Source organism: Balaenoptera ricei, chromosome 3 (genome assembly GCF_028023285.1).
Source record: "Balaenoptera ricei isolate mBalRic1 chromosome 3, mBalRic1.hap2, whole genome shotgun sequence".
In the NCBI taxonomy this organism is placed as follows: Eukaryota; Metazoa; Chordata; class Mammalia; order Artiodactyla; family Balaenopteridae; genus Balaenoptera; species Balaenoptera ricei.
In genome coordinates, this window is record NC_082641.1 from 83,955,942 (window position 1) to 83,983,703 (window position 27,762).

The 27,762-nt window shown below is 36.5% G+C and overlaps 1 protein-coding gene across 10 annotated transcripts in view; it reads left to right on the forward strand.

Moving 5' to 3' along the window:
- PAM (peptidylglycine alpha-amidating monooxygenase) overlaps positions 1-27,762 on the forward strand; it is a 281,828-nt gene that overhangs the window by 183,075 nt on the left and 70,991 nt on the right. For all 10 annotated transcript variants that reach the window (XM_059916834.1, XM_059916835.1, XM_059916833.1 and 7 more), the window contains 2 exons: positions 7,975-8,060; positions 9,577-9,660. In XM_059916834.1, the coding sequence (XP_059772817.1) occupies positions 7,975-8,060; positions 9,577-9,660 (170 nt within the window). The remainder of the gene's footprint in view (positions 1-7,974; positions 8,061-9,576; positions 9,661-27,762) is intronic.

The window sequence follows — 27,762 nt, forward strand, 5'->3', positions numbered from 1 at the left end:
TACAAGATAATTGTTTCTTATGCTACCAAATATATGACTGAGCCTCAGATAAAATTAATGATGATTAGGCGACTTGAAACCATTGACCAAATATATAGTCCTATAAGATCAATGATTGTAATAGTGTAACTCCAGATATGGGAAAAAGCAACAAGAGGAAACCATATCCTGAACCATAACAGCTTAGTAAGACAGATGGTCCAGAGGCTTTTGGCCACTGTTAACAGGACCCAGTCCAGTAATAGCACATTGGGTGGCCTATCAACAAAATATTTGCCTAGTCTGGGAATGAGCATCCCTAGCAACATGGGACAAATTGGTCACGAAATGCCTCCCAAACTTTGGTCAAAATTAAGACTGAAAGAGAAGGAATTGTAAGATAGAAAATGTTGCCCACCATCCAGTTCTACAAGAGTCAAGCCATTAGCCACTGCAGTTGCTGACCTACAGTACACCCTGAAAGGAATTCAGGGTGAAGGTCACGATGAAGCACTTTGTGCTCTGGGAAAACTGGCAAAACTGGCTCTCAGATAGACATTTTCAGGAGAAAATTTTATGAGCTCAGTTTCTTGCATCTTCCCATAGTTAGAAAAGCATTAAAACCATTAACTAAGATGTCTGTTCCTTGTGACTAACAGCAACCTTCTACTGAGATGTGTGCTTGATTGCACATACTCCCTGCACCAAAATCACATATATACCGACCTTTTCCAAACAGTTCTCAGAGCTCTCTGAGAGACTGTCTCCCAGCTTATAAACCTCAGTTTGGCTCGAATAAAATTTTCCATTTCTTTCTTAGATTCACTATTGATTAATTTTTTGTTGTTGACAACCAAAGCGTCAAGCTCAGATTTCCTCTCTTTTCTGTTTGTTAGCTAGGATTTCCCCGTTTTCACTTTAGTTTTCTGTTTTCATTGCCAGCAAGTTGGCAAATAGGTGTGTGTCTGTAATAAACATTTTTTTCCCCTGAAATTATGAAGTTATAATTCATCCCCTGTCTTCAGGCAGCACTTTTACTATGACGGCAAAGAGCTATTCTGATGATGCTTCACTGTGGTGCTGCCCTCCTTTGCTCTTTGTAATTGCCTCTTTCTACTGTTCATTAAAATATACTTACAGTTATATTAAGTTCACATGAAAATAGTAGACACAGCGTGAAGCAGTTTTCATTATTTAGTCATTTTAATTTTAAAGTTTTTTTTTTTCTTCCACATATTCCATCCAGTCTTTTGTGTCTCATTCCAAATTAGCAGCTCACACTGGTAATGTGTCTAGTTAATTATATGCATGTGCATTTAAATTGCATACATTGATGTGAACCTTTTAATATACCGTGGGGTGGTCCCTTTCTAGTTAGAGTGGGCCTGGTGCTCAATTCCAAATTAACAGACCTCTCGAGGATGCGAATAAGGACCAGCTGATGGAAAAGCAGCAGCTCTGCTGGCCCATGTCAGGAAGGCAGCAGTACCTGTCAGATTAAGCCTCATCCCTTCTTTCCCAGGCTTTTAAAGGAGGAGACAATTACTGCATCTAGGCACCAAGGGAAAGTAATAGCACCAGGATTGGAGCAAGCATAGCAATAGCACGATTTGTTGGACTCCATTTGTGCTTGCAGACTTAAGTCAAGGTGTAGCAGTTCTAAGTTCCCCCAGATTTGTTGGCTGAATATGAGCCATAACTGAGCAGATGCTCTTTGTGGCTTTTTGGAGTCAGTAGGGAAATGAGGTGCTGAAAACTAGGTAATTTAGATATTAAAAAATTTATTCCTGCTCTCCATGAAAATACGGTAAGTTTTAGGAGACCTTGGAAATTGAAATATCCATTTATCTATTCAATGAATACCTTTCTTTATTCTTACTGTAACAAACATTTTTTTAAAATAATGAGTGGTTAGCTACTCAGAGTTTCAAGCTTTGAAAATCATAGTTTTGTTTATACACATTGTTTTGGCATTTGGAGTAATTCTGGAGCACTTCCTCTTTGTGATGTGAGGTTGTATAGTCTTATACACTTTCTATTCTGCTGAGCACAGGGCTTAGGGCTTAAGGCAACTTATGACTGCAAGCCCCAAGATTGTGTGTTTACAATACTGGGTGATTAAATTGAATGGGCTTCTTCTGTATTACGTCTTGTACTTTGACGAAATCTATGCAGAGCTAAAATTATTGTTTTCAGTCTTATTAATTAATATTTGATTTGGAAACTATTTCTAATGATGCTTATGACCAGCTACTGTTTACAAATCTAAGGGGGCTTCTACAGGTTGTTGAATCTTTTTGAAAAGAAGAATCCCAGCTGGTTAAATGAGGCTGTTTCCAGCTGTTCTAACTTGGAATCATTCTCAAGCTAAAGCAGTAGTGCTTTACCATCCTATGAAGCTTTAGCTAAGATCCCTTTCAACTGCTTCTATTTATTAACCACCTGCTGTGTCTTTTTAAATGCCACTGTCTTCACAGGGTTACAGATGCTGATGAGGGGAAAGAGAAAAGTAGCTAAAACATATAAATATATATAAATATAAATATATATATATAAAGAGAGAGAGAGGCCTGTACGTGAGACACCCTGCTTGGTTACTCATTTAAATGACTTTTTTTTTTTTAGGGTGATGTTACTTTCCAGAAAAGTCTACAGCTTTGTTGCCTGCCTTATGATGATAATGATTCTTTGGTTGAGAATGGTATTTGCATACACTGCCTTTATGCACCCTCTCCACATCCTAGCTACCTGTCATCCATACACTATACAGCAAGATTCACAGCATGTCTTCTGCAGTCCCCTCTGTTTCTTCTGCCGTAATGAAACTTCTAAAGTTTAACATACATAACATCCTTGTCAGTATAAATAAAAGTAACACAGTCTCCAAAATCTGTGATATCCCTTGTTCTAAGCACTATAAAATGTGTCTTTGAGTGTAGCAGCAAAGTTTAGACATGAATTACTGCTAGGCTAAAGTTAATTGCATCCATTTCCTTTTTCTCCTTTAATATTGTAATAGATTCATATTATTATATTGCATATCTGAATGGTATAAAGAATCTTCATTCAAATATAGTTGGCATCTTGCTCTAACTTCTGGTCGCCAATGATCATATTCCTTCTAAGTTTCCATTCTAAGTTTTAGGTGCCTGTAATAGAGGTGTTGATAGGAGTTCCTTAGCAACTGACCAATTCTTAGTGGACTAGTGTCAACTTTAATAAAATAGAATGGCATGGTTGTAACCATTTTGAGAGTTTAAACAGAAACCAGCATTACATAATTTTGAACATTATTCTTTTCTCACAAGACGAGTATTTATGTTAAATAGGATGGCAGTGTTAGAGCACAGTGCTATAACATTTAATGTAGAGCCAGAACTTTGAAATCAGAGCATCTTGGGTTCAAATCTCAGTTCTACTACTTGATAGTTGTAATAAACATTGGTCAAATTATTTAATCTGTATTGGTCTGTTTCCTCATCTATAAAATGGGACTACTAATCTCGCCTGATTGGACCATCACAAAGAGTAAGTGAGGGGATGTCAGTAATACGGTTGGTGCAGTGCCTGGCACGTAGAGGTACTTAATAAATGGTAACTATTCTCTTTATTCGTTTATTAATAAAGTATTTATTAACCATCCACTACGTACCAAGGGCATTCTTAGGCATTGAGAATTTGGTGTGAACAAAACAGATATACCATCTGCTGTTGTAGACTTTAGAGCCTCTCTAATCTGTTGGTGGAGAGGGGTAGGGTGGGGAGTGAGAATGATGCCGCAATATTGTGGTGCTATTTTTCCGGCTGGTGCCTTTTAATCACCTCTCCTATTTAGCTTTCCGATTAAGTATCCTTCTAATTACTATGTTAATGCATACACATTGCATTGAAATTCACATAGGATTTGTCTGAATTGGGAAATGTGTTCTATGGGTTTATAGAGCAGTTAATGAAATTTGAATACCTGACTCACGCTGGATGTCATTTTGAAAAGTAAGGACATTCCACATATGCCATTGATTTTTATGTGTGTTTCTTAAAGAAACTTTCTGACTTTGGATTAATTTTCCTGTGATTCTGTTAGATGCTTAATGCATTAAAATTGGAATTTAAGCCTGTACAGACTTAACTTTAGGGCATGACAATTTTATTAAAACAAGTTTTTTCAGACCAAAGAAGAAATGACTTATCAGTTCTGATTTTCTCTGAGTAACCTTGGGTTTTAACTAACCTTTCACAGATAGAACCAGAGGAGTACTTTAACAGTCAATCATGCTCTATTTGGATAATTCAAAATGACAGGCTAGCACTTTTCAGAGCTTGGCATAGTCTGGAAATATTCATGCCATCTGAATGGTTTCCCCATGGATTAGAGGTGAAAAGGTTCTATAGCAAAGGTCCAAGAATCCAGAGTAGTTTTATTTTCAAATGTTAATTCTCATCATTTTTGCTATGAATACTAAGAAACCACTAGGGAGCTATGTGAATCTTTTCACAATTAATTGGCTTAATCTAGACGAGCCTTTAGGGGAAGCTGCTAGAATTATAAGAATAAGAAACCTGGTCGATGAGGCCTGAAATTACAACAGCCGTTGATCAAGGGTTACTTTGCTTCCTAGCCTTAATACTCTTCTTCTCAATTAGAATAGTAAAGATTTTCACTATTTTTACAGGACACTGTTTGGAAAGCCAACATATGCAATACTATCTTTATTCTGTTGGTCATTTTATGTGGAGAAAATGTGATACTGTTTCCATTTAAAATGGGAAATGGAAATTTGAAAATGAAAAGATGCGGAGAGTTTATCCAAATGTTCTTTGCCACTCCTTTATGTTATCCACTGTAGGACTCATTTCTCTTGGCCTCTTGTTTTTCCTCTTCACTTAGTCCTCTCACTCATTAAGTTTTAGAATGAGTCTCAATATCCCAGGGCCCTCCAGTGAGTCATCGTTTACTCAGCCTTGAGTTTTATACAATTTTTTTTTAAATTATAAAACAGGATTTTAAAATCAAATCAAAGTTTGCTTTTGGAGCTCTTCTTTTACCAGACCTGATGAGAGCATGAAACATTGTCTCTTCGCAAATAAGAACTTATTTTATCTAAAACTTGATTTTAGAATTGCATACTCGAATTGCAACTCAGTTCAGGTATGATAGTAATCATCAAAGCTGATCTTCATATAATACCATGAAGTCTCCGCCTAAAAGTCAGTCTCATGAATAGAGATATAAGGGAGTGTGACAGCCAGAGCTTTGAATCATGGCTTGGCTGTGTGACCTTTTGAAAGTTACTTGAAGTCTCTGAGCTTATTCAACTGTAAAGTATAACCTACTTGCAATGTCTTGTGAGAGTGAGTATGAGCTGATTTGTACAGAATTCCAGGCAAATGATAATTCAAATTTATTGTCATTTAATATTTTAGTTAAAACTTTTTAACTAAAATTTTTTTAAATGTTATACTTGACAGTACAATAAAACTTAGGCCAATTCAATTATTTAAGTGTTTGTATATAAAAAGTTAAAAATGTATTTAGAAGTTAACTTCCCCAAACATTTCTTAAATATTTACTAAATGCCAGGCAGGGCTGCAGGTGCTGGGAGTACAGGGTGAAAGATATGACCCAAACCTCAAAGTCTACACAGTCTGGTTGGAGAGGAGATAAGCAAGCTGATACTTAGGATGCGTGCTATGGTTAAAGAATGCAAGTTAGGTGGGACGGGCATCAGAGAAAGCTTCCCTGAGGAGGAAGACTTGAAGTGAATCTTGAATGAGAAGGTGAGAACAAGGTTGTCAGGCAGAGAGTTGGAGAAGGGGTTTTCCAGAAAGAGAACAGTGGAGAAGAGAGAGGTTAGAAACTGGCAGCAACTTGGCATGACTGAAAAGGGTTTTTTTTTTCTGGGGAATATAACAGGGGCCCAGATCATAAAAGCCTCATGTGTTATACTACAATGTTTACATTTTATTTTGGTGTTATTTTTGGGAAGCATTTGAAAGAATTTGTGCCAGCAAATGACATAATCAAATATGTAGCTTAGAAAATTTTACTAAACCAGTTTTCTCTGTTATGTTTCATTCTGGTTCTTTCTAGTCATACACTGAATTGACTTCCATATCAGAGGAAGCAATTATCTTGTTTAACCTAAGACTGTCATCACATTGCTGTTAAGCACTTGTATATTTATGATCTTTGTGGAAAGCTATGAAAATTGCCATCAAGATCTTTAAATTTTAGTAACTCACAGCAGTGAGATACCAAGTTCATCGCATCTGACAATCTCGTTTCTTAAACTATTATAGCACGAGGCCAAGGAGGGAAGTTCTGCTTTTGGGTACTGTCCAATACCCCAAGCCTTTTAGCACACTTGGCACAAGGATGTCACAGACATTTGTTCCAATGCACACGTCTCACATGCTAATGATCCTGCATGATAAGTATATCGTTTTTGACAGTGAACAGTAAGAAACCACTGGTTGATGTGCTTTACATTGCACATTACCCAGTTTCTTTCTACAGCCTGATTTAGAGAAGCTAGAGCATTTGCTAAATATAACCTTAGAGGGACCTCCTGGTTCCTGGCCCTTTATTCAGATGCATAACCGTTGTCTGCACTTACTGCCTATCCTCTCCCACCATTTCTGGCTGTAAGCAGGAATCATGTTAGGAGTCCCTGCCTCTGACCTGGCCTGGGTGTTCTCCAGGTTTCTAGGCTCAGTTTCTAACGTGTTTAGGAAGCTGCCACAGTCTGCCTTCACTTCCCTTCCAGGCCATGGGCAATGCACTTTTTCTCCTGTGTGAGCCAAGCTCCCGGCCAAGAAGCTGTTTTTGTCCTTGTCCTTGACGGTCCTCAGACCTTTCAGATCTGCCTAAACTCCTGACCCTGACCTTGCTTGGTGCCACTTTCTCAAAACACAAATATATAAAAGCAACATGAAAATGTCACCCAACAGTGTTTTGAACGAGTCAAATTATATGACAGAACCAACTAAGAGATGTAGTGTAATGGGGAAAAAATGTGTGGTTTGGAGTCAGACAGCTTACCATTTGTGAGATTGGATCTACCATATAGATACCAACGTGCTAGTTACTGTGCTGGGTGCCTTACACGTATTACCACCACCACTCCCCATCAGAGAGGTTTCCACACACAAACTGGGCCTTTGAGGGCTGATGTACATGTCCAAGATACACAGCTATTAAGGGGAGGTTGTGGGATTCAACTTCAGATATGTCTTTCTGCCTGTGCTCCTTTGACCATATAACACTGCCTCTCAACAGTGAGTCTTTAGATAAAGTGAATGTTTTGTTAAATAATGCAGAACCCTGGTATAGTGCTTTGAGGTTCATGAAGTGCTTTCATTTCTATATCATTTACTTTATAGAACAACTCTGTGAAGTAAGTATAACTATCCCTGTTTTACAAGAGAGAAAACTGAGGCTCTGTAAGATTAAGTGACTTGAAACAATTTATAAATGGCATAACCAGTATTCATGAACTTTAAAACAGCCACAAGAACCCTGTGAGTGGGATGTACTTGTATTGTTCACCCTACTAAGGGTAGGCACTATAAATGCCACCGATCCCCAAATGGGAAATGCGTGTATGTTTCTTTAGTCCACTTCCAACTTTCCAGTGCATTGGCTTTGGTTTACACACCCTTTGTGTAATGCTTACTTTTCTACCTGATTACATAGAGTACATTCCAAGGATGGACATATTGAATTAAACTGTATTATCTACCTCACAGGATTGTTTCACATCAGGCAACTAACAAACAAATCTCCCTTTATAGGTGATTTTTTCACATATAAAATTGTTCTTCGCTCCAGTGTTCCTTACAGTCTTAAAGCTGATATGACTATAATGATGGTATATTGATGTACTTTTCTTTACCTTGTTTTCAAATACCTCTCCCTCCCCACTCCTCCCATGGGAAGAGATTTGTGCATTTTACTAATTGAATCTTCACTTATAGCTACTTTTTTTTCTTCAGGTTTTGTGATGAAGGAACCTGTACAGATAAAGCCAATATTCTATATGCCTGGGCAAGAAATGCTCCCCCAACCAGACTCCCCAAAGGTATACCTGAGGCCTCTTGGATAGCCTTATATTGAACTGCTTAGTTTTTTATTCCAAAGTACTTTTTATTATATGTTCTTTCCAACAGCTGTTGACCATGTTCTATGTTGCAATTTCACACTAAAAAGTACCCTTATTGCCTGCTTTGTATTGAAAAGGTTTCATTTAGGTTGTTATTCTTTCTCTGCCTCTGTTTGATAAGTAATTGGCTCACACAACAGTTTAGATAGAATTAGAAAATAACGAGTATACCTCAAGCCACCTTTGGCCTGAGGCACATTGGTTCTTGACAGCAGGAGCATTTCACAAGCCAAGAGAGCTAGGAATTAAATAAATTGCCATTTCAGCAAACAGATTTTTAATAGTCCTGGAACCTGGTATTTAATGTGATGCCAAACCTCAGCTGGCTTTCTGAATTCACCTCTAAACTGTTCATAGCTTCCAATGTGTGAGTGAATTACCGGACTCTCCTTTATTACCTGGATCTTTCTTAGTATCAAAGTGAATGTATAGTTCTGAAACAGAATAGGACTGCCGTGGTTTAGGGATGGAGAGATGGCATCTTGTGATGCCTCCCTAACTCATGCCTGCACTAATTTTTAAATTTTTTTTATATTTTTAATCTTTTTATGCAGCTTTAAAGGTTGCTTTTTATTTATAGTTATTACAAAATATTGACTATATTCCATGCATTGTGCAATACATCCTTGAGCCTCTCTTTCACCCAGTAGTTTGATTTCTGTTTTGCTTTACTTCAAATGAGTGTCAGAATCCTCCCCTAGAGTTTACCAGGCAGCCACTATCAAACAAGTTTGGAAACTAATAGGGAGGTTTGTCATAGATTTGTTGATGTTTTTAAGATCCATTGGTAGAGAAAATTAAAAAAAATTTTTTTCTCTGTTTATAAATATTTTATCTGTAGATTTTTTTTTAGCTTACTAGCAAATTCTACTAACAGTAAGACTCTTAGGCACCCTTCAGATTCCAAAACTTTACTGACATTGTAATCTAGTAGGTAATTGGTTTCTTCAGTGATATTTTTGCAGTTACCTATTTTCGTATGGGAAGAAAAACAATTTCCTGAGATGGTCCTAAGAAGTCTATTTTCTATATTCAATCAGAAAATAAAAATGAATATGAGTATATACAAAACAAAATGAAAGAATGGGTTTATGTATGTCTGTTATGTAATCAACAGGGACAGAATTTTGTTTTGTTTTGTTTTGTTCTGTTTCTTGAAAAATGAGTGAATTGTCCTCTTAAAGTGTAAGTGATCACTCTTGGTTCTGAAGTGGAGACTACGAATAGAATTCTATCAGAGCTTAGAGAAGGAATGATAGGTTATATTAGAGATTTTCATTGAATGCCTAGTTTATTTCCATTTTCATGTAACATAATTTCATATATTATGTGCTGTTTTCTTTCCCTTTGGATTTCATAGATCAGCAACCTTTGATTAGCTCTATTTAGCTTCCATTTCTAAAATATTAATTTATCTTCTTTTGAATATCTTCAGGTGTTGGATTCAGAGTTGGAGGAGAGACTGGAAGCAAATACTTTGTACTACAAGTACACTATGGGGATATTAGTGCTTTTAGAGGTGAGTTTTGAAATGTTGGAACTAAGCTCAACTTCAATACTATATTGTTTAAAATACATATACTATTTTCTATATAATAAAATGAAGAATTGACTACACCCTCTGCCCACTAGTAAACAGCTGCTTTTGTCTCCTGGAATTTGAGACTATTGAAGAAATGACTTTTATTTTGAAAGTTATAATCTCTTATGCACATATTCTCTTATGCATCCTACTGTGCTTTCTCTTATGCTGACTTCAGGGTTCTCTTCCTTTCCAATGTGTTATCTTATCCACCGTCTCCTATTAAAAGATTCCTTCTTAGCAGCATTGTCAGAAAGAATAGGGACTAGTAATTTATTTATATTACTAGAAGGAAGCCACTGGAGAGTCAGCATGTTTTGTAACACCAGGGAAGTTCTCAAATGCTCAGGTTCATGTCAGTGGTTTATCTGTAATCCACACTTGCCACTTCATCTGTTGCCCACTGCACCGATGCGCGGACCCCACCCACTCCATAGAGGCTGCTGAACACTGCCCTAGACACTTGCTGGTCTACCCATATTACCATGCACTTTGTTTAAGTGCTCCTTTTCTTATCATAGAATCATTAACATGAGGAAAGAACCCTGTTCCCAAGGCAGCCAAAACTGTGTTTATTATTCCTTCTGCTGCATTTAGTCAAACTCCAACTGCATTCCAAGTTCACACTTTGGTGTTCACAGGAGTGTAAATATTAAGCAGTCTTCTTCTTGGCTTGTCAGCCTTTCTACTTTGTCTTGCTGACTTCTACAGGTTTTCCTGAGTTCTCTAACACTATTTTTCTACTAACTAACCTAATACATTTTGCTCTCTAGATGCATTAGCTTTCTATCCAGCAGCTAAGTTTAGAAGTACATATCCATCTCTGCCTATGAAATATCCTCTGGGGCCCTTGCTGAGAGCACCCCATGCTGAAAGTTTCCATAGGTTCTCAGCCTTCAGGACTGGGACAATAAATGCAGTCTTCCTCTGGAAAAGGATGTTGGAAAGAATAAATTTATGTCAACTATACTCCAATAAAATTTTTTTAAAAAAGAATAAATTTATATAATGAAAAACTATAATTAGTACTACAATCAGATATATTATTGATTAAACAAGCTCCTGTGGACCAGCTCATGAACCTAACTTCCAAGTAAAACCTGTTTTTTATAAAAAATATGCTTTGAGTTATATATAAATAGCTTTCCATTTTTGGAACAGGACCTAAAATCTTAAGTTGTTCATTGTAGTGCTGAGCCAAGGTTTTGTTGAAAACAGAGGAATAAATAATGTTCGTGTTTGAGAAACAAAGACACAAATTATCTGCTCTAAAAATTTACCATGTTGGTGTCAGGGGAACAGGCAGATTCTAAGACTGCTGACTTCCAAAGCATTGACAAGACTATTATTTTTCCAAAGAAGCGACGAAGGCTTTCCCCAATTACCACAACTAAAGTAGCTGGTAGTGTCCACACATACGTGGCCCCCACCCCTAGTCTCCATCCTTCTATAGAATCCTAGACTTGACTTTTCAACCTAATTCCTCTGAGCTTTGCAGTACCTCCTAACAGATACCGTACTGATACCCCAGGGGAAATGGATGATACATAATATGCTAGTTTTTAAAACATATTACTGTAATAATTTAATTTAAATTAACTTCTTACCAATGAGGAATTAGTTTTATTTTATAATTTATGTCTAATATGGGCTAATTAAAAAGTATTGATATTTAATATATAAATATATAGTTATTATTTACTATAAGAGACTGATTAGAAACTTTCATAGTAGTTTTTCATTTTTTACTTTTTTGAGAACCATTTTTCTAAAGGAAGGTGCATGTGAGGTAGGACCTATAATTCATAGATCTTATGATAATGTAATAAAAATATAAACAAAAAAATTTCACCCGTATAATTCTTTCAGTAGCATTAGATACTATCTTGTGCCTTAAACTATACATGGCTTAGAATAGTAAGTAAACACACGGGAAAATATCAGATCTCACTAAAACAACGAGAGAGCATTTTGCATTTACTTAATTGGGTGTGAGTGGAGATTGAATTATAAAACCCAGGGCTGCCAGGCTTTAGATGAATATGCTACAGTTTGGGGAGCTTTGTGAATTACTGCAGTGTTTTAGAAAGCAACTTTATCATATTATATACATTTTATATAAAACATTAAAATCTTTCTCTAGGCTTTCATCCTAAAATACAGGAAGGGTTTTGTTGGATTTCTTGGTTTGTTTGTTTTCTAATGAGCTACCTACCCACAGTTATTTATATACCATTAACTAGTAATATGAAAACCTGGAAAGTTAACAAACGTCCCTTAATAGGGGACTAATTAAATAAATGGTATAACAACAAAAATAGCAAATCATAAAATTTTATACAGACTACATAAAACCGTAGGTATGCTTGTATGTTTCCAAGGATTATAAGGAGCAAGGAATAAACGGAAACAGTCAATAAGCATGAGAGACAGGATCATGTGATTTTTTTCTCCTTTACAATGTTATAACATTCTCTTCATGTTTTTAAATTCCACAAATATAAGCACTATGTTAAGTACCTGCCAGTACCTGCCAGTTTGTGCGCTGCATTCCCACTCATACCCTCCTGACAAAAAAGAGTTAAAGTAAATCTCTATGTGCCTGATTAACCATAAGAAGTGACTTATACTTTAAAAAGGTTCTATATTGTGATCACACACTTATCTCCAGATGAACCTAGAAGTGGAATTATAACATATCTTTTAATGATTAAAAATGCATTATAGATATGTTATATATGTATTATATATATATATACATAATCATCTTAGTGTCAGTGAAGATTTGAACTTCACGGTGTTAGAACTATTGATGATATTTTTAAGAATATAAATTATAAATCGGAAGCAGATTAACACTATGGGGAAATCACTGCACTCTACTGAAAAGTGGGAAAATGTTTGGCTTAAGGGTATGAGCGTTTTTCCACATAGGGAAGGTTTTAGAGCGTTGAGAAGCCTAGGACTTCTCTTTAGTAAAGCATCAACAGTGAAGGTAAAATATCTTCTCAAATTTGTTGGAATGTGATAAAGTATCAGAGAGAACATAACCTGAAGCCAGCTGGTTATAGCTTGGACTGGGAGGCCTAGTAGTAGGAAAAGACAGGTCTGTGGGACACCCAAAATATTTGTTTTGTTTTGGTTGTTGTTTGTTTTGGAAATTGAGCAGAATGTGAAACTGTGAAGTGTCATTTAAAAGGAGCCAACTTTATTAAATGCCATGTCAATCATAATGTCAGACCTGGGCTAGTGCTGGGTATACTGATCTTCTTGCCCAAAGGAGTGTAGTACATTCTAGGAGGAGAGACAAGCACAGGAACAGTGCGTTTATAGGCAGTAATAGAAGCACACCCCAGATATGGAGGCCGTGGAGAGGTGGAGCGGAACAGGTCTGCCTGGAAGGGCAGTGGGACATTGTCTGGGAAAGGCTTCTTGGAAGATGGAACCATTGCAAAGATTTGAATGGTGATCAGGAGACTGCAGATAAGTGGGGACAGGGGAAAGACGTGTTCCCGACGAAGTAGAAGTATGTGCATGGCCGTGGGGGAGTGAAAAGCCTCATGTCTGCAAGGAACTCTTGGTGATTTGGCCTTACTGGAGTGTAAAATGCAGAGGGGTAAGTGGCAAGAAATGAGAAGAGAGCTGAAAGGTGGAAACCAGACCATACAGATCCGTGTTAGGACTTTATTCTGAAAGCACCCAGAGTGCTTATCAGCAGTAACCCGATCAGATTTCCACTTCAGTCCTAGGCTTGAGTGCATGGGAAAGCTACCAGCCTTATGAAAAAAGATTGGGGCGTTAGGAGGCCGGGGCGAGCCTGGATGGGGCTCTGGAAGGCCAGAATGAGTTCTTTTTTAAATGTAAGCTTTATAACTTTTTATAAATTAATATTCTATGGAAAACAGAATATAACCCAATTAGAAATGTGTGTCCAGTACAAGCATAGTATTTGGTTACATGATTAAACTCTAAGACCAGATGGCCTGGCAATGGCACTTGCTAATTTTGTTATCCTCACCAAGCCTCTAAAGTTCTCTGCTCTCCTCATCTATAAAATGGGATCATAATGGTTCCTATAAAGTTATCTGGTAAGCACTCGATGTTAGCTACTATCATTATAGTTCCTGTAAAAGGCTTTAAAGTGATATAAATTCCCCTAAATGCAACCTTTTGTCATAGTTGCCCATAGTATAAAGAATATGTTGGTTACTTTTCAAGGGTGTCAAAATTTCTTGTTATGTTTAGACACAGAACTGTATTTATGTCTGTCACGTTGCCAGTGGACTTTTCCTAGTTATGCTCTGTTTCCTGTTCTCCACAGACTTTTTCGTTATTCATAGTTCGGTTATACAAAGATAAACTGTAAGACCAAGTTCCTGCCCTTAAGGAAATTAGAATAGCAGGAACTAGAGATTCCTCCTGGTCCTTTTGCTTTCTTTCTTTCTTTTTTTCATTAACAAATTTTTTCTATAAAGTTTTATTCCATAGAGAAAATTCTGCTGAGATTGTTGCAGAAATTTGCCACTTTTCTTCTGGATGTTTTGGCCCAGGGGAATCTCAAGAAAAGTGGCCTCTTCTTTGCAGAGTTTCCGGCATTAGCTTACGAGTCTCCAACAATAACTCATTTCTCAAATTAGAAAATTCTTGCACTCACCAACTGAAGTTTGGAGCTGGTATCTTAAAAAGGAGGCAAGAATTTCTTCCCAAGTGCATAATCTCTGTCTTTGAGTTGGCAAAATTTCCATGCTATAAACTATTTACTGTCCTTAAGCTCTTGGTGCATATAAGAAAACTAACAGGTATTATCAAGGATACAGATCTCACACACACACACACACACACACACACACACACACACACACATCCAGAGCTTGCTTCTACTCCTTCATCACAGCCCTCAAAGTACACCTACATTTTAGCATGTTCCTGGGAGTACAGCTAAACGATTCATTTTCCTTAGAGTGAATGTTTAATACTTATATTCTAAATGAGATGAATGAAACCGAGGGATCCTGTTTTTGACTCTCCATCATGTAAGGGTGAGCTCTAAGAAGTTTCATCTCCAAATTTCTGGGGTTATATTAGTAAAATCAGATCACAAAATTCTAGTTAGAACCCTTAAAGAACAAATCATTTTCAGTAGCCAAGTTTTCCAGAAAGCTAAGGTTTTAATGCTCTAAGTACTATAGCCTTAAAACATTTTGGACAGAAATCTTTCCCAAATATATAATGTGTCTCATGAAATTAATATAGGTGCAGATGTTAAATACCTAATGCTGTGCCCAACACAGAGCAGACTGGCAATAAATGTTGGTTGTCTTCCTTATCCCTTTCTCCCTTTCCTTCATAATTTTGGGATATCATTCTGGATATCAACTACTGCACAATTATTTCCCTCCAAATTTTAGGAGTAGATAGAGTTTTTTCATCTTACTGGGCTTGTTGCCTTCTTCTATCTGCTTCTCTGTATTTTATGTAACTTCTTCTGTTGTCAAGCTACCACTTCAACTCATTTTAGTTCAAACAGAGCAGCGCATGGAGGCAAAGATGAGTAAGAGCAAAAGTCTGCTTTCATCTTGTTGCCTTCTCCTGTCTGCTTGTTGCCTTCTTCGATCTGCTTCTCTCTATTTTATGTAACTTTCTCTGTTGTCAAGCTACCACTTCAACTCATTTTAATTCAAACAGAGCAGCGCATGGAGGCAAAGATGAGTAAGAACAAAAGTTTGCCTTCATCCAATGGGGGCAACTGAAAATAAAACAGTAACAGTAATTACGTGAGCCAGTACAGTCAGTGCAATAAGAGAGGGGGTTGAGAAGCAAACAAGACCACACCTAGTTTAGAAAAAGATTTCATGTTGCCAGATTGATTTCCTACAGGCGTCCTTCTCCCTTGTACTAAATTGATGATATGGAATCTAGGCAGCTAAATTTCATATAATTGTTTATAAATTTAGGGTAAACAGCCTCTGAACTGAAACCCTTAGAGGGAACTTTTTGAATAAAATCATGGGAACACGAGTGCCTGGACTTGGTAACCTTCAGATTTGATTTCTTCTTGCCCTCCTGTGTTGTTCCATCCTGGCTATGGTCCGTTTTGGTGTGGCTTCTGAATAGCTTAGTTCCAGACAGGTGGGTGTTACCAGACATAGGTCATGCATTCGTGAAATGCACGCTCCACACTTGTACACGTACACACACAAGGGGCTCCTTCCTCGCCACCACGGAAGGAGTAGTAGGGTGAGCATGAGGGAAGGGAGACAGTGGCAGGCAGAAGGGAAAACAGAGGACTCTGGAGGAATTCTAATGCCACTGTGACTCCTGCTGCATGTCTGCCTCTTACAAGACTCTGCCGGGAAGCTACGGAAAAAGTTTTGAAATTGTGGGCCGGGGAAGAATCCCTTGCTAATGCATTTTTTGAACAAGGTGGAGCATAGATCAGTGGCAGGGCAGCTACACTTCAAATTATTTCATTCCAGTATAAAGCAGAGTACTCTGACTTCAGTGTAAGCATTAGAGGTGCTCTTGACTCCCTGATACCTGATTGCAGAGATAGTGGGAAACTGGTGGACGATTGCTCCCTGTTGCTGCCTGTGTTGTCTTTCCTAAATCTGTTGAAGTAGCTTCCTCCTGCATGCTTTCCAGGGAGATATATACCAAACCTGCTTTTACTCTCTCCTTTGCAGAGTGAGGGATGCTATGGATTGGGGTATTTAAACCCACGTATCTTCAGGTGCTCTGGATTACTTTCCATGTTTAAGAATCTCCTTTGAAATTCCAAATGTGGAGGGTGTTATGAATGACTCCCCTTCCCCAGGGAGATGCCTGAAAGCCATTGAGTCTCTACACTAAAGGAGACAGAGATGGCACCTTTCTAGCATTCGGCCTGGCCTTCTCTGAATAAGACCCTGACATGCACACATTCCAGCAAGCCGAATCCCTTCCGGCATATAGAAGGTTAGTTCTCAACATGATATTTTGTCCCAGGGAACACATAATGTTTCCAAGTTCAACTCCAGGGACATCAGCCCTGTGGTCCCAGGATGGGTGCACTTGACCTCAGTTTCCCTTTTCTCTCCCAAGGCTGGGATACCTGTGCCATTCAGCAAGTCTCCTTTCTTCCTTGCCCACCTCCCACTTTCTATTTGTCTAATATTCCTTGATGTAGGGGCACAGACTTTTACTCACGTGCTTTGGGACAGATGCAATTTGGAATTAAGAACTTTAAACCTTTTTGAAAGGTTTTCAAGTACCTAAATCATATATTACATTATATCACCTCTGGGCGTCTGAGACACTATCCCTAATCAAATATGCTAATATTCCTTTAGCAAAACGTTCAAATGGTCACACTACAAGGGATAAAGACAGACGTAAGTAGCATCACATTCATTCGGATCGGATTTTGCTGCCAAACACTATGAAAAAAAAAAACTTTAGGCTTCCAAAGCTTTTCAGGTTTCAGAATTGCAAATAGTTCTAGTATGGGAACAAAGAAACCTGTTCCTTAATACTTGAGTTAATTGGTTAAAATACTAGCAAGGATTGGAGGACTCTGGATATATCTGAATATTTTCCCATTAAAATAATCTCTCCCAAACTTTATTTTTCATTTTTTGGAAAATACAAAAAGCCATTAAAAAGAAAAGTAAAAAAGTTACTCACAGTACCTAACTATTTAAAAATCTATAATATGAGGTGACAATTGCATATGATCTGTGAATATACTAAAAAACCATTGAATTGTACACTTTAAAGGGGTGAATTGTAACGTATGTAGATTATATCTCAGTAAAGCTATTGAAGAAAAGGTCTATGGATTCAAAAAAAAAAAAAATCTATAATATACCTTCTTCAATCCCATCTTCCTTCTACCCCAACCCCGACCCCCAGGTAACTGAATTTATATCTGCCAATTTTTCATATGCTTATCCCAGCATTTCTATATACACACAGAAAGCACAGATATGTATGTATATCTGCACTTTTCTTCTTTTTTGGACAAAATTCAGATCACACTCTCCACAGATCTGCATCTGCTGTTGTCTTTAATTTAACAACGTACTCTGGGAATATTTCTAAGGCAGCACACGTAAAGCTCTTTCATTATTTATAATGACTGCCTAGTATTCTGTTGTGTGGATATATTATAATTTATATATCCTGTTCCCCATTACAGACGTTTAAGTTCTGAGTTTTTTTGCTATTACAAGCAATGCTGCAGTGAACTTTAATGTTAGAAATGTTTTAGGTAACCATGTATTGCTACTGCAGGGTAGATTTCTAGAAATGGGATTTGGGGGTTATGGAGTGTTGAAACCTTAATGGATTCCACCAAATTACCTGATGAAACAGTTTTTCCAATTTACAATCCATAGTGAATGAGCAAACCTCATATCCTTACCTGCACTAGATGTTTTCACAATTAAAACATTTTGCCCAGTGTTTACTTAAACCAAGGAACTCCTCTTACTGTTTCATTAAAAGGATTAGAATTAGCTGGAAGTTCTTAATAGAATTACCTCTGTAGTACATAGTCCATGTACAGTCAAAATCTGATCTGTGGGCTACTTGTGCCAGAATCTTCTTGGAGTGCTTTTTAAAATGAAAATTCCTGGTTCCAACCAGACCTACTGAATCAAATGCACAAAAAGTAGAGGCTAGGCAGTGGTGTACTAGGGCTGGTTCATATTGACCCGTAAGAGCCAATTGCTAATTTTCAGATAGTTAGTGAGCTGATTGTTAAGTATAGCCCTGATTAAAAATAAAGGCAATAAATACTCAAAGGTCATCCTTCCCTAACTATTTTACTACATTTTACTACTATCTTTGCTCTGGAGGGTATTTATGTCTATTGTATCTGTATCGTGGAAATACTATAAAATAGTGTGTCTTTCCAACCCAGTGTTCAGTAATGTCACATTGGTAGCTTGAAATCAACCGTAGTGGGAAAATTTACACCATCGAAATTGAAAAATGCTACAAATCAGTGCTTCGTAAATTATTTTGTTGGTTGTTTAGATTTAAGAAAACAATGGAAAAAAATGTTAGTAATGCCGATTACTGTGAATAGCCAAAAAATTTGAAGAGATATTTTTTTCAGTATTCAAAAACTACTATCCAGTACTGCAAAGATTTTGCTCACTTTGTTGACGAGCAAGTGCAGTTCCAACATATATCTTTGTTTTTCAGTAAACAAGGATATCAACAAACATTCTTGTCCAAAGACTCACTCGTCAGTTATAACCATAGGTTGGCTAGGGAAAAATTAAGGACATAACTTTTTCCACTTCTGAGGGGCATTCATTTAGACATGGTGGTGGTGAGCCAACTTTGGCTTTGCAGAAGAGGGCAATATCCTAGGGGAGAAAGCAAAAGCACAGACGGATCCCTAGAAGATCATCAAGCCCCACCTCACTGGACTCCTCCTATCAGATTGGACTTTAATGTGAGTCAGAAGTAAACTTTCTATCTGGTTTAAAAAAATCAAAAAACAAAAACAAAATTAAGGAAATAATTCTGTGAAATTCAACTGGTTATACGGAATTTATGATAAAGAATATTATTTATTTTATTATTTTTTGTAAATTGTGTCCTACACATATTTTATATTAGTAAAACTATAAAAAATGTATATTTACACACGCATGCATATTTTTTTCAGAGAGCCTGTGTGTTACCAGCACATCACTGAGCCCAGCATTCTGAAATTTTAACAAGCTCCCCAGTTGATTTTTATGCAAACTAAAGTTTGACAACTGAGGCGCAAAGTTTCCTAGAGGATTGAAGTTACTTCTACATTTTTTTTTCCTGCACTACAGGTGTATCAGGGAAGTCTCCTGGGGCTTGGGACATGAGCAGAATAATTTGCATTTATCAAAATAAGTATAATTAAATCTCAATTTTCCTAAGAAAAGGGGTGCTTTGAAAGAAGAAAATGCATTTAATTACTGTCTGGTTATTCTTGCACTTTTTTATTTCACTTAGAAATTTGAAGGAGAGTTTATATTTATTCTTAACTTTTTCACAAAATTTGGTGTTTGGATTTAAAATGCTATTTTACTATTATGGTAGAAGACACAACGCGTATATGACTTTCTTGGACACAATCCTCTTCATATATAGGGGTGCAAATCTTCCTTCTTGACACTTATTCTAGATAAACCTTTTTGAACAATGAACAAAAATAAGTTATATCCTTCCATTTTTTTACATTTTTGATTTTTAAGTGGAATATATGGGGTGACAGGGACTAGAAAATGAAAGGCAGAGACCATGAGACCAACTCGGAGAGAGAAATGATTGGCAAGAAGGTAACATTCAACCTGCATGAAATTCCATAGCCTCTTAGGCCTTTTCAGATAAAGGGAAGAGATTGCAACATGGCTGTAAAGGCATTATTGAAAATGAAACCATGACTTTGATTTTCTTTTCTTCTGAAAATAGTAAAAGCTGTAGATCTTATGTGTTGTGTACTGATTCATTTTTAAAGCACTGGTTTTTGACACAGAGACTGAGTCTCTGGAGTGACAGAAGGAGAGCAGTGTGACTGGAAGGGACCATCTAGCCCAGCCCCTCTATTTTACAGAAGTGGAAATCGATAACTCAGAAAGGTTAAGTGACTTGCCAGAGGTGGTATAGCTACTAGTCCAATGGTATTAAAAGCTAAAAGAATTTAACTTGTGTTGAATTTCTAATTTGTAGTTTATCAAAGTTCATGTCCTAACCATATAAAACAAATAATGGAGTCAGTCCTTCTAAAAGTCCTTTGAACCACTAGGAAGGAAGAGGAATGAAATTATCCTTGCACAATAGTATAAATATGGATAAAGATTGGAGTTGCTTACCTCATCTCATTTATGCCTTTTCATTCTGATGTATGAAGGAATCCACTTCCCTTATGTAGGGATATTTCTACACCAGGTTACTTGATAATCCCACTGATTTCAGAAGAATTATAATGGGATGTTCTTCATGTTCTTCTCTAACCTTCATTATACACAAGCAGCTTGTTGTGAGTCATGGGAATGATTTTAGGACTATTCAGTGCCTCTCAAATGATCCAAAAGAAGCCTCTTATCCTGAAATATTTTTTGGCTTTTGCCAGTGTAAGCTCCCTGATTCTCTAGCTTCCTGCATTTCAATTTTGTTAATCATCTTCAGTTTGGAAGACTAATGGTCCTTATTCATCTCATTCATTCCATGGGACACCTGTTTATTTTAATACCTAAATATGGTCATTAAGTATCAGGAATTGCATTTTCATTCATTTGGTTATGAAAAGATATGTAAAGCACTGCAGTATTATTGCTTTTTAAAGAATATATTCAGAATGTTCTTTTTTCCTTAAAATGTATTTTTTAGAGCAGTGTAACATTGAACAATATAATGTTTAGCTTAAGTGATGTCTTTTAGGGGAAAAAAAGTTTCCCTAATACTATTTAGTTTCTCACATTTTGCTTTTATTTTCTAGTTGTTTTTGAGACAACCTTATACTTTACCTTCATTTACCCCTTTGCAGCTCATGCTTTTTTAATCACCCATAATTATTAACTCTTCTTTGAAACTGGTCAGGGTACATAATCATTAACTAATTACTTTCATTTAAATTAATAGCAGATAATATTTTATTTTTTAACCAAAAGAAATTAAGAGGAAAAATAAAGTTACTTGCTCATGGGCTCACATCAAAATTAGGAGATCCAAGGTATTTTTTCACACACTCCACAAATACTCAGGCTGGTTTCCACACCCTGTCCCTCACTAATCCCCTCATTGCTTTGGCATGTTTACGTTTGTTTACTGTGTTCTAGGAAGTCCGGTAAAAGACGGAAGTCATTAGAAAGGCTAGGATTTGTACATTCTATTTCCTATTTTCTATTAATTCCTTTTTTATGTTAGTTGACTGTCTTACGTGTAAAATGCGAGAGATACCCTAACTAAATACATGACCAAAAAGACATTTGATGAAAACCATTCAAATATGACATCTCATGACATTTATAAAATAATTCTGTTAGAAAAATAAAATCCAGCCTTCCTTAGGCCTGGAAGAGACCCTTCTAACCTCCCTCTTTCTGCCAACGAAACATTGCTCTCCTCTTCATCCCATTTGGAAACCCTTTATCCTGCTCCCCGTTTCTTCTCATTCTATGTTAATTCTTCTTTTCTCCATCTTTGAAAATTTTCCAGAGGCTGTCTTCTTATAGGGATATCTCCCCTACCCAACACTTTCCTAGCTCCATTTCTTTGCAAGTATTCCTTACCCTTGTTTCCCCAACTTAAGTGTAATGTATCACCTATAATAACAGAAAGGAGAATAAAATCTGAGCAGTAACTGCAAACCCTTCTAAACAAACCCTTTATCTTACATTATGAAGATTTGCTTAAGGTCTCAGGGAATTTTGAGTGATAATTTGGGTCACTGAGCAGTTTCAGTGTTTTCCGTACTACTTCTCAACTCACAAGTGCTTTATGAAGATTGCTTTATTAATCCTCATACCAATTACAACATAAACATATTGAATGACTGGAAATTAATGCTAAATCAAATATATGAGCTATAATATTCAAAGTATATTTCCTAATTAATACCGAGGACTACATGCATGCATAATTATATGTAAATTAGATACTTTGAATTTATTTTTTCATTGAAGAACCAAAATCAATACACGATATAGTATTTTAAGCTGATGAAGATAATTGGATTGAAAATACAGCCACTGATTTTAGGTTGAGCTTCAAAGAGCATATATTCCAATTAAATTACCGCTTTTGCAGACTATAAACTTCCTGTTTGCAAAACAAAACAGGATGTTATTGCCACTAGGTTACCCTCTCTTTGCTTATCATTCATGAGCACTTAGAGGTTTAAGTTAAATAAAAGAGGGAGAATACACTGTTGCACAAAGTAGTTGAATTCCAGAGGGGGTGAGAGGTAAACCTTTTATGTATATAAAAAATACCCTCCAGACAATTCAAAAATTCATAATAGACCATTTTATTTGAGAAATATGATTTTTAGCTTTATATTTCAAATTGAATTTAAAAGTTTCTTTGATTAAAACTCTTAAAGTTCCTTTTCATTCCATTACTTATTCTTCTGGTACCTTTACTGTGGTGCCTAGACTTTTGCAGTTACATTCTGCCCTCAGTAGGGAGAACAGACAATAATTGGGAGAATGCAAAAGAAAATTTAGACTTTCACTTAAAAAATGAATATATGTTAAAAACTGAGATGCAGAAGTAAAAAGTGGTTGATAGGACTTTTCACTGAGAGAAAGGGGAAATAATAAAATAACTCTTAGTAACCAGATATAATATTTAACAACTGCCGACCAAAGCCCATGAAGCTAGTGGACAAGCTAGTTAAAGGTGCCAGAAGACAGCACCTTCGGAAAGGCAAATAAATGTTTAAATATGCTGTGTACACAAAATTAAGATTTAAAACTTAATGCCTCAGGGAGGGGCCACAAGTGGAGGGTCTTTGCTTCTTGATTTGGGTGCTGGTTACAGGAGTGTGTTAGTTTTTTAAAATTCCTGAAGCTGTAACTTCTGATTTGTGCAATTTTCTGTATATTAAATAGTTCAACGAAAAGTTAAAAAAACAATCATTAATTTAAAAACTCTATTAACGCATATATGTGGAACCTAGAAAAATGGTACAGATGAACCGGTTTGCAGGGCAGAAATTGAGACACAGATGTAGAGAACAAACGTATGGACACCAAGCAGAGAAAGTGGAGGGGGGGTGGGGGTGGTGGTGTGATGAATTGGGCGACTGGGATTGACATGTATACACTGATGTGTATAAAACTGATGACTAATAAGACCCTGCTGTATAAAAAAATAAATTAAATTTAAAAATTAAAAAAAAAAGAAGTAATCACCATGTCAAGTGTTTAATACCTTTCACTTCCACCTTGAAAAGCATGGATATTAAAGTGCTAATATAATTAAAAAAAAAAAAAAAACTCTGTGCCACGTTTTAAAATATTCTGTATTTACCTAGGATTCGTGGGTTTTTGTCTTTTAATTTTACTTTCTTGGAAGTATGATTCTGGAGCAGGCTCATAATTCTGAGAGAAGAAATAGTATAAATGATAAGCTTCACTATGGATTCTTTTCTTTGCATTCATAAAAGATGGAAAGAGGAAAGTGCTCTGACATTAGTCCCGCCGCAACATTCTCCACACACAGAGCGATCATAAAAGCTCGTTGGTGAGCCTGCCTGCCTGCCTTCCGTTTGATCTCTTTTGGGAACAGCACAGGCCATCATTTGTGAAAGCCGTCTTCTTGCAGCATGGATAAAATGCATTTTCTCTTCCTTGCCACAGGACAAATGGAAGCTAGTAATTTCTAGTCCCGCAGCAGTGAGTACAAAATCAAAAGAGGCTAACTCACTGCAGTGACAGCTTCAAAAGGAATTCTTTTTTGAAGATTTTTTTTTTTTGGTAGTGCTGGTTTATTTAGCACCGAGGCTTGTCTGCTAAGCCAGCTTTCAGCAGCCCCCAGGAAAACCTCTGTGCAGTTTGTGTCATGTATTAACAGTGCACCTATTTCAGTTATATTTGCTAAGCAGATACACGTTTGCCGTGACAGCTTAAGGTGTTAGTGCTTTTTGAGTGGAGACTATTTTATATCAATGTATCTGTGACTGGAGAGTCCAGACACGAAAATATGTTTTCAGTGATTTCTCTAGGAGAAATTTGGTGACTGAGAATTTGTTTTGAGGAAACGCTAACAAAACACTTTAATATATGCATTTTCTGGTTAATTTGGAGAATCATCTTTTTACTGAGTACTGTTAAGTGACTGTAGGACCTGCATTTATAATCCAGTGGTACCAAAAAAACAATAAAGGAGCTGTGTCTTATTACCTTCCTTAAAACCAGGGTTTCATTCAGTGTGCCTGTACCCAGAATGAACGCGAGACCCTTATCTGCTATTCCCTCTGCGGTTTCCTATTTGCCTCTTGTGCTTGTGTCCATCTCTCTGCTGCTGCAGGGTTTCAAATGTACAGAAATAACCTTTCTTATACAACAACACAGTCCAACTATATAGAAATAACATTTTTTAAAAACAACATGGCCCAACTGACAAAACTGACAGCAATCTGCTCCAGTGCCAAGAAAACTGGCTGTGTTCGATCTATTAAGAGGCCTCACTCTACACTCTCCTATGGGATTTTCCAAGTAATTTTTACTCTATGAAATTTTTCCTGACTATAGAAATGAATCCCCAAGTAATCTCCTATTCTTCGTCACCTTGGGAGCCATGATTTAATCTCAGCAAAGTCCCATCAATTGATCTGTCCCATCAATTTAATGTTGTTAATTCAGAACAAAGAACCATAAGGTAAAGATCAAACCAGCTTGACAGTCAAATAGTTATTACAAAATCTGTGTACATATATTATTGAAAAAATATTGGTGTGTATTATATCCTTGATTCATTCTTGTCTGTTAATTCAAGATAGGCAGAAAGTCAGGAAGATGGTCTTTAAATTATGTCAGAACACTCTGAGAGGGTGGAGAGGTATGATACAGTTTACTGTTTGCTCACAAATTTCCTAAAATACATTTTTATTATTAAAGATGTTACTTCTTTGTTTTTCATAAGACTTGGCAATGGTTCCAGGCATGCTTTTTCAGTACTTCCATAAGGAAAGGATCCATCATCTAAAACTGTGGGTGGGATAGTAGATAATGGGTGTGCTTTATCCTTTATCTTTATCTTCTGAGGAGAGTGCATTGAATTAAAATCCACTCTACAACTGTCTTTCTGAAGGACTTTTCCAGTTAGTGGGATGTAGTGTATAACAACACATTGGTTCCCTCAGGATCGATGATTAACCTATTTTTTTTAATTGAAGCAGGAAACAACCAGGACAAGATGAGCTCATGAAGTGTATCTCTTGAGGGAAAGATTAGGAGACATCAACAGACTTCTAAGGACCTAAGATGTAATAGGTTATTATCATGCATTATTCCACATACTTACTTTACTACTTAGCTATGAATCCAGGCAGGAACTAAAAGCTATTATTAGAAAAGCAAGCTAAATAGTATGGAATGGATAACCTCATATCCCATGCGTTCACCTCCCATTAAGAGAAATATACTTCCTACTTAAGTGGATATCCTTAAGTACCACTGGTTACTTATCAATTCTTGCTTAATTCCTTTATTTTAACTTCAGGACATTTCATAGATGAAATGCTTTGGAAGTCTCTAAGAAATAGAACTCTTTTTTTTACGTAAATAATGTTTACTAAATACTAACATTCGAGAATTAGTTTTGATACCCAGGTGTGTCACCAGTTAGCTGAATTGCTTTGAACAACACTCAGTCTCGGTAGCCTCTTTTCCCTTGTCTATAAAGTGCAAGATTTGAACTCCTTCATCTCCAGGGTCCCTTCCAATTCTGAAATTCTATGAGTCTATATATTTGATAAAATACCTTGCTGTGGTTATACATCTCTGCCTAAGCAGAGGAGAGCAATTTCTCGAAAAAGGGAAACTGAGACCCTTGTGGAGCGAGCGGTCATCCAGTTTTCATCTTACTCAAGATTAGATTTGGGTTGAGTGCTATTTGCAAGTTTCATCCAGTGTCTGTAAATACTTGTTTCTTTCATCATCAGACTACTCTTTAGAAGTCTTACCACTCAACCAACAGTACTGCAGTACCCTCCTATAGCATGATATGCTTCTAAGGCATCATTAGACTTGATTTTCCATTTCTTTTTAAAAATGATTCTCTTAATGTTTTCACTGTTAATATCTTTACCATTACAAAAGCTTCTAGTACATACATATGACATTATAATGGACGGTAATGACATAAAATGAAATATACCTCCCAGTGTCATCTGATACCTATCTGGTGAATGAAGTTTCATCGTCATATCTTGAAATCAATCAGACTAAAAGTATTTCTTACTGAAAGAGAACAGCAATCATGAAAGATCCCTTTAACAGTGATATCTTGGGTTCAATCCTCTGTAAACACAGAACATTAATAGCTAAAAGTCAAGTATTCACCAGTATACCTTGGAGAGAGAGTGCACCTATAGCCCAGTCCAGTGAAAGAACAATCTGTTTTTGAAGAAGACTAAAATAAAATAAAGATACCTGGAAAGAAGAGCTGTCAGGATTTTTGCATAATGATAGCTGTACAGGATAAATGAATAAACATAGATTAAAAGAACAATTTCAATATCAATATAAAAATTGCCTCACTCTTTTTTTCTACAAACACAGAATCCTGTTGAACTAACTTCTTCTGGCCCAGAACTCAGAAAGAAGCAGGTTGTCTTGAGTCTGGTCAAGGGGAGCTTTATTGCCAAAAGTCATGGAAGGCCTTTGAAACAATGTATTATCAACTTCTTTGAGATACTACTGTCCCTAATCCAAGAATTTCATTTTAGCCAGACCGTCATGTTTATGTCTTACTACAATTTCACTATATCACTGATGACGCTGTTCTGTATCTCCCTAGGTCATACCTTTCTGAATCAGCATTTCTATTTACATTTTGAAAATATCTATTTTGTGCAATATCTTTAACATACCATTTCAATTCTAATTCCTTTTTTAACTGTCTCCTTACTCATTTAATATTCCCATGTTTTTCCCCTTTTTTCTATTCCTGTTGTTAAGTTGGAAAAATTTGATGTGCTTTAGTTTCTTCAGTTAAAGAAATTCCTGACCTATAGCTATGAAAATATATTTCTTAAAAGTAAAATATTCATGTGCTGAAATTTTTTTGAATCTACCAATAAAAAGAAGAAGAAGAAGAACTAATATTTATTGGATTTGTTCTATGCTCCAAATAGAGTGCTACATTCGATACATATTATAGATTGTCTCATTTATAGACTGGAGTTTCTTGGTGGTATCAATATTGATCACGAGTACTAATCTACCAAGTATTAAATAGATAACTTTCTAGATCCTGCTCGTTTTGAACAAAGGAACTCATTGAGCACCTAGTTGAAACTGGTCATGATCTTGTAAGGCACTATGGTCAAATTGTGTG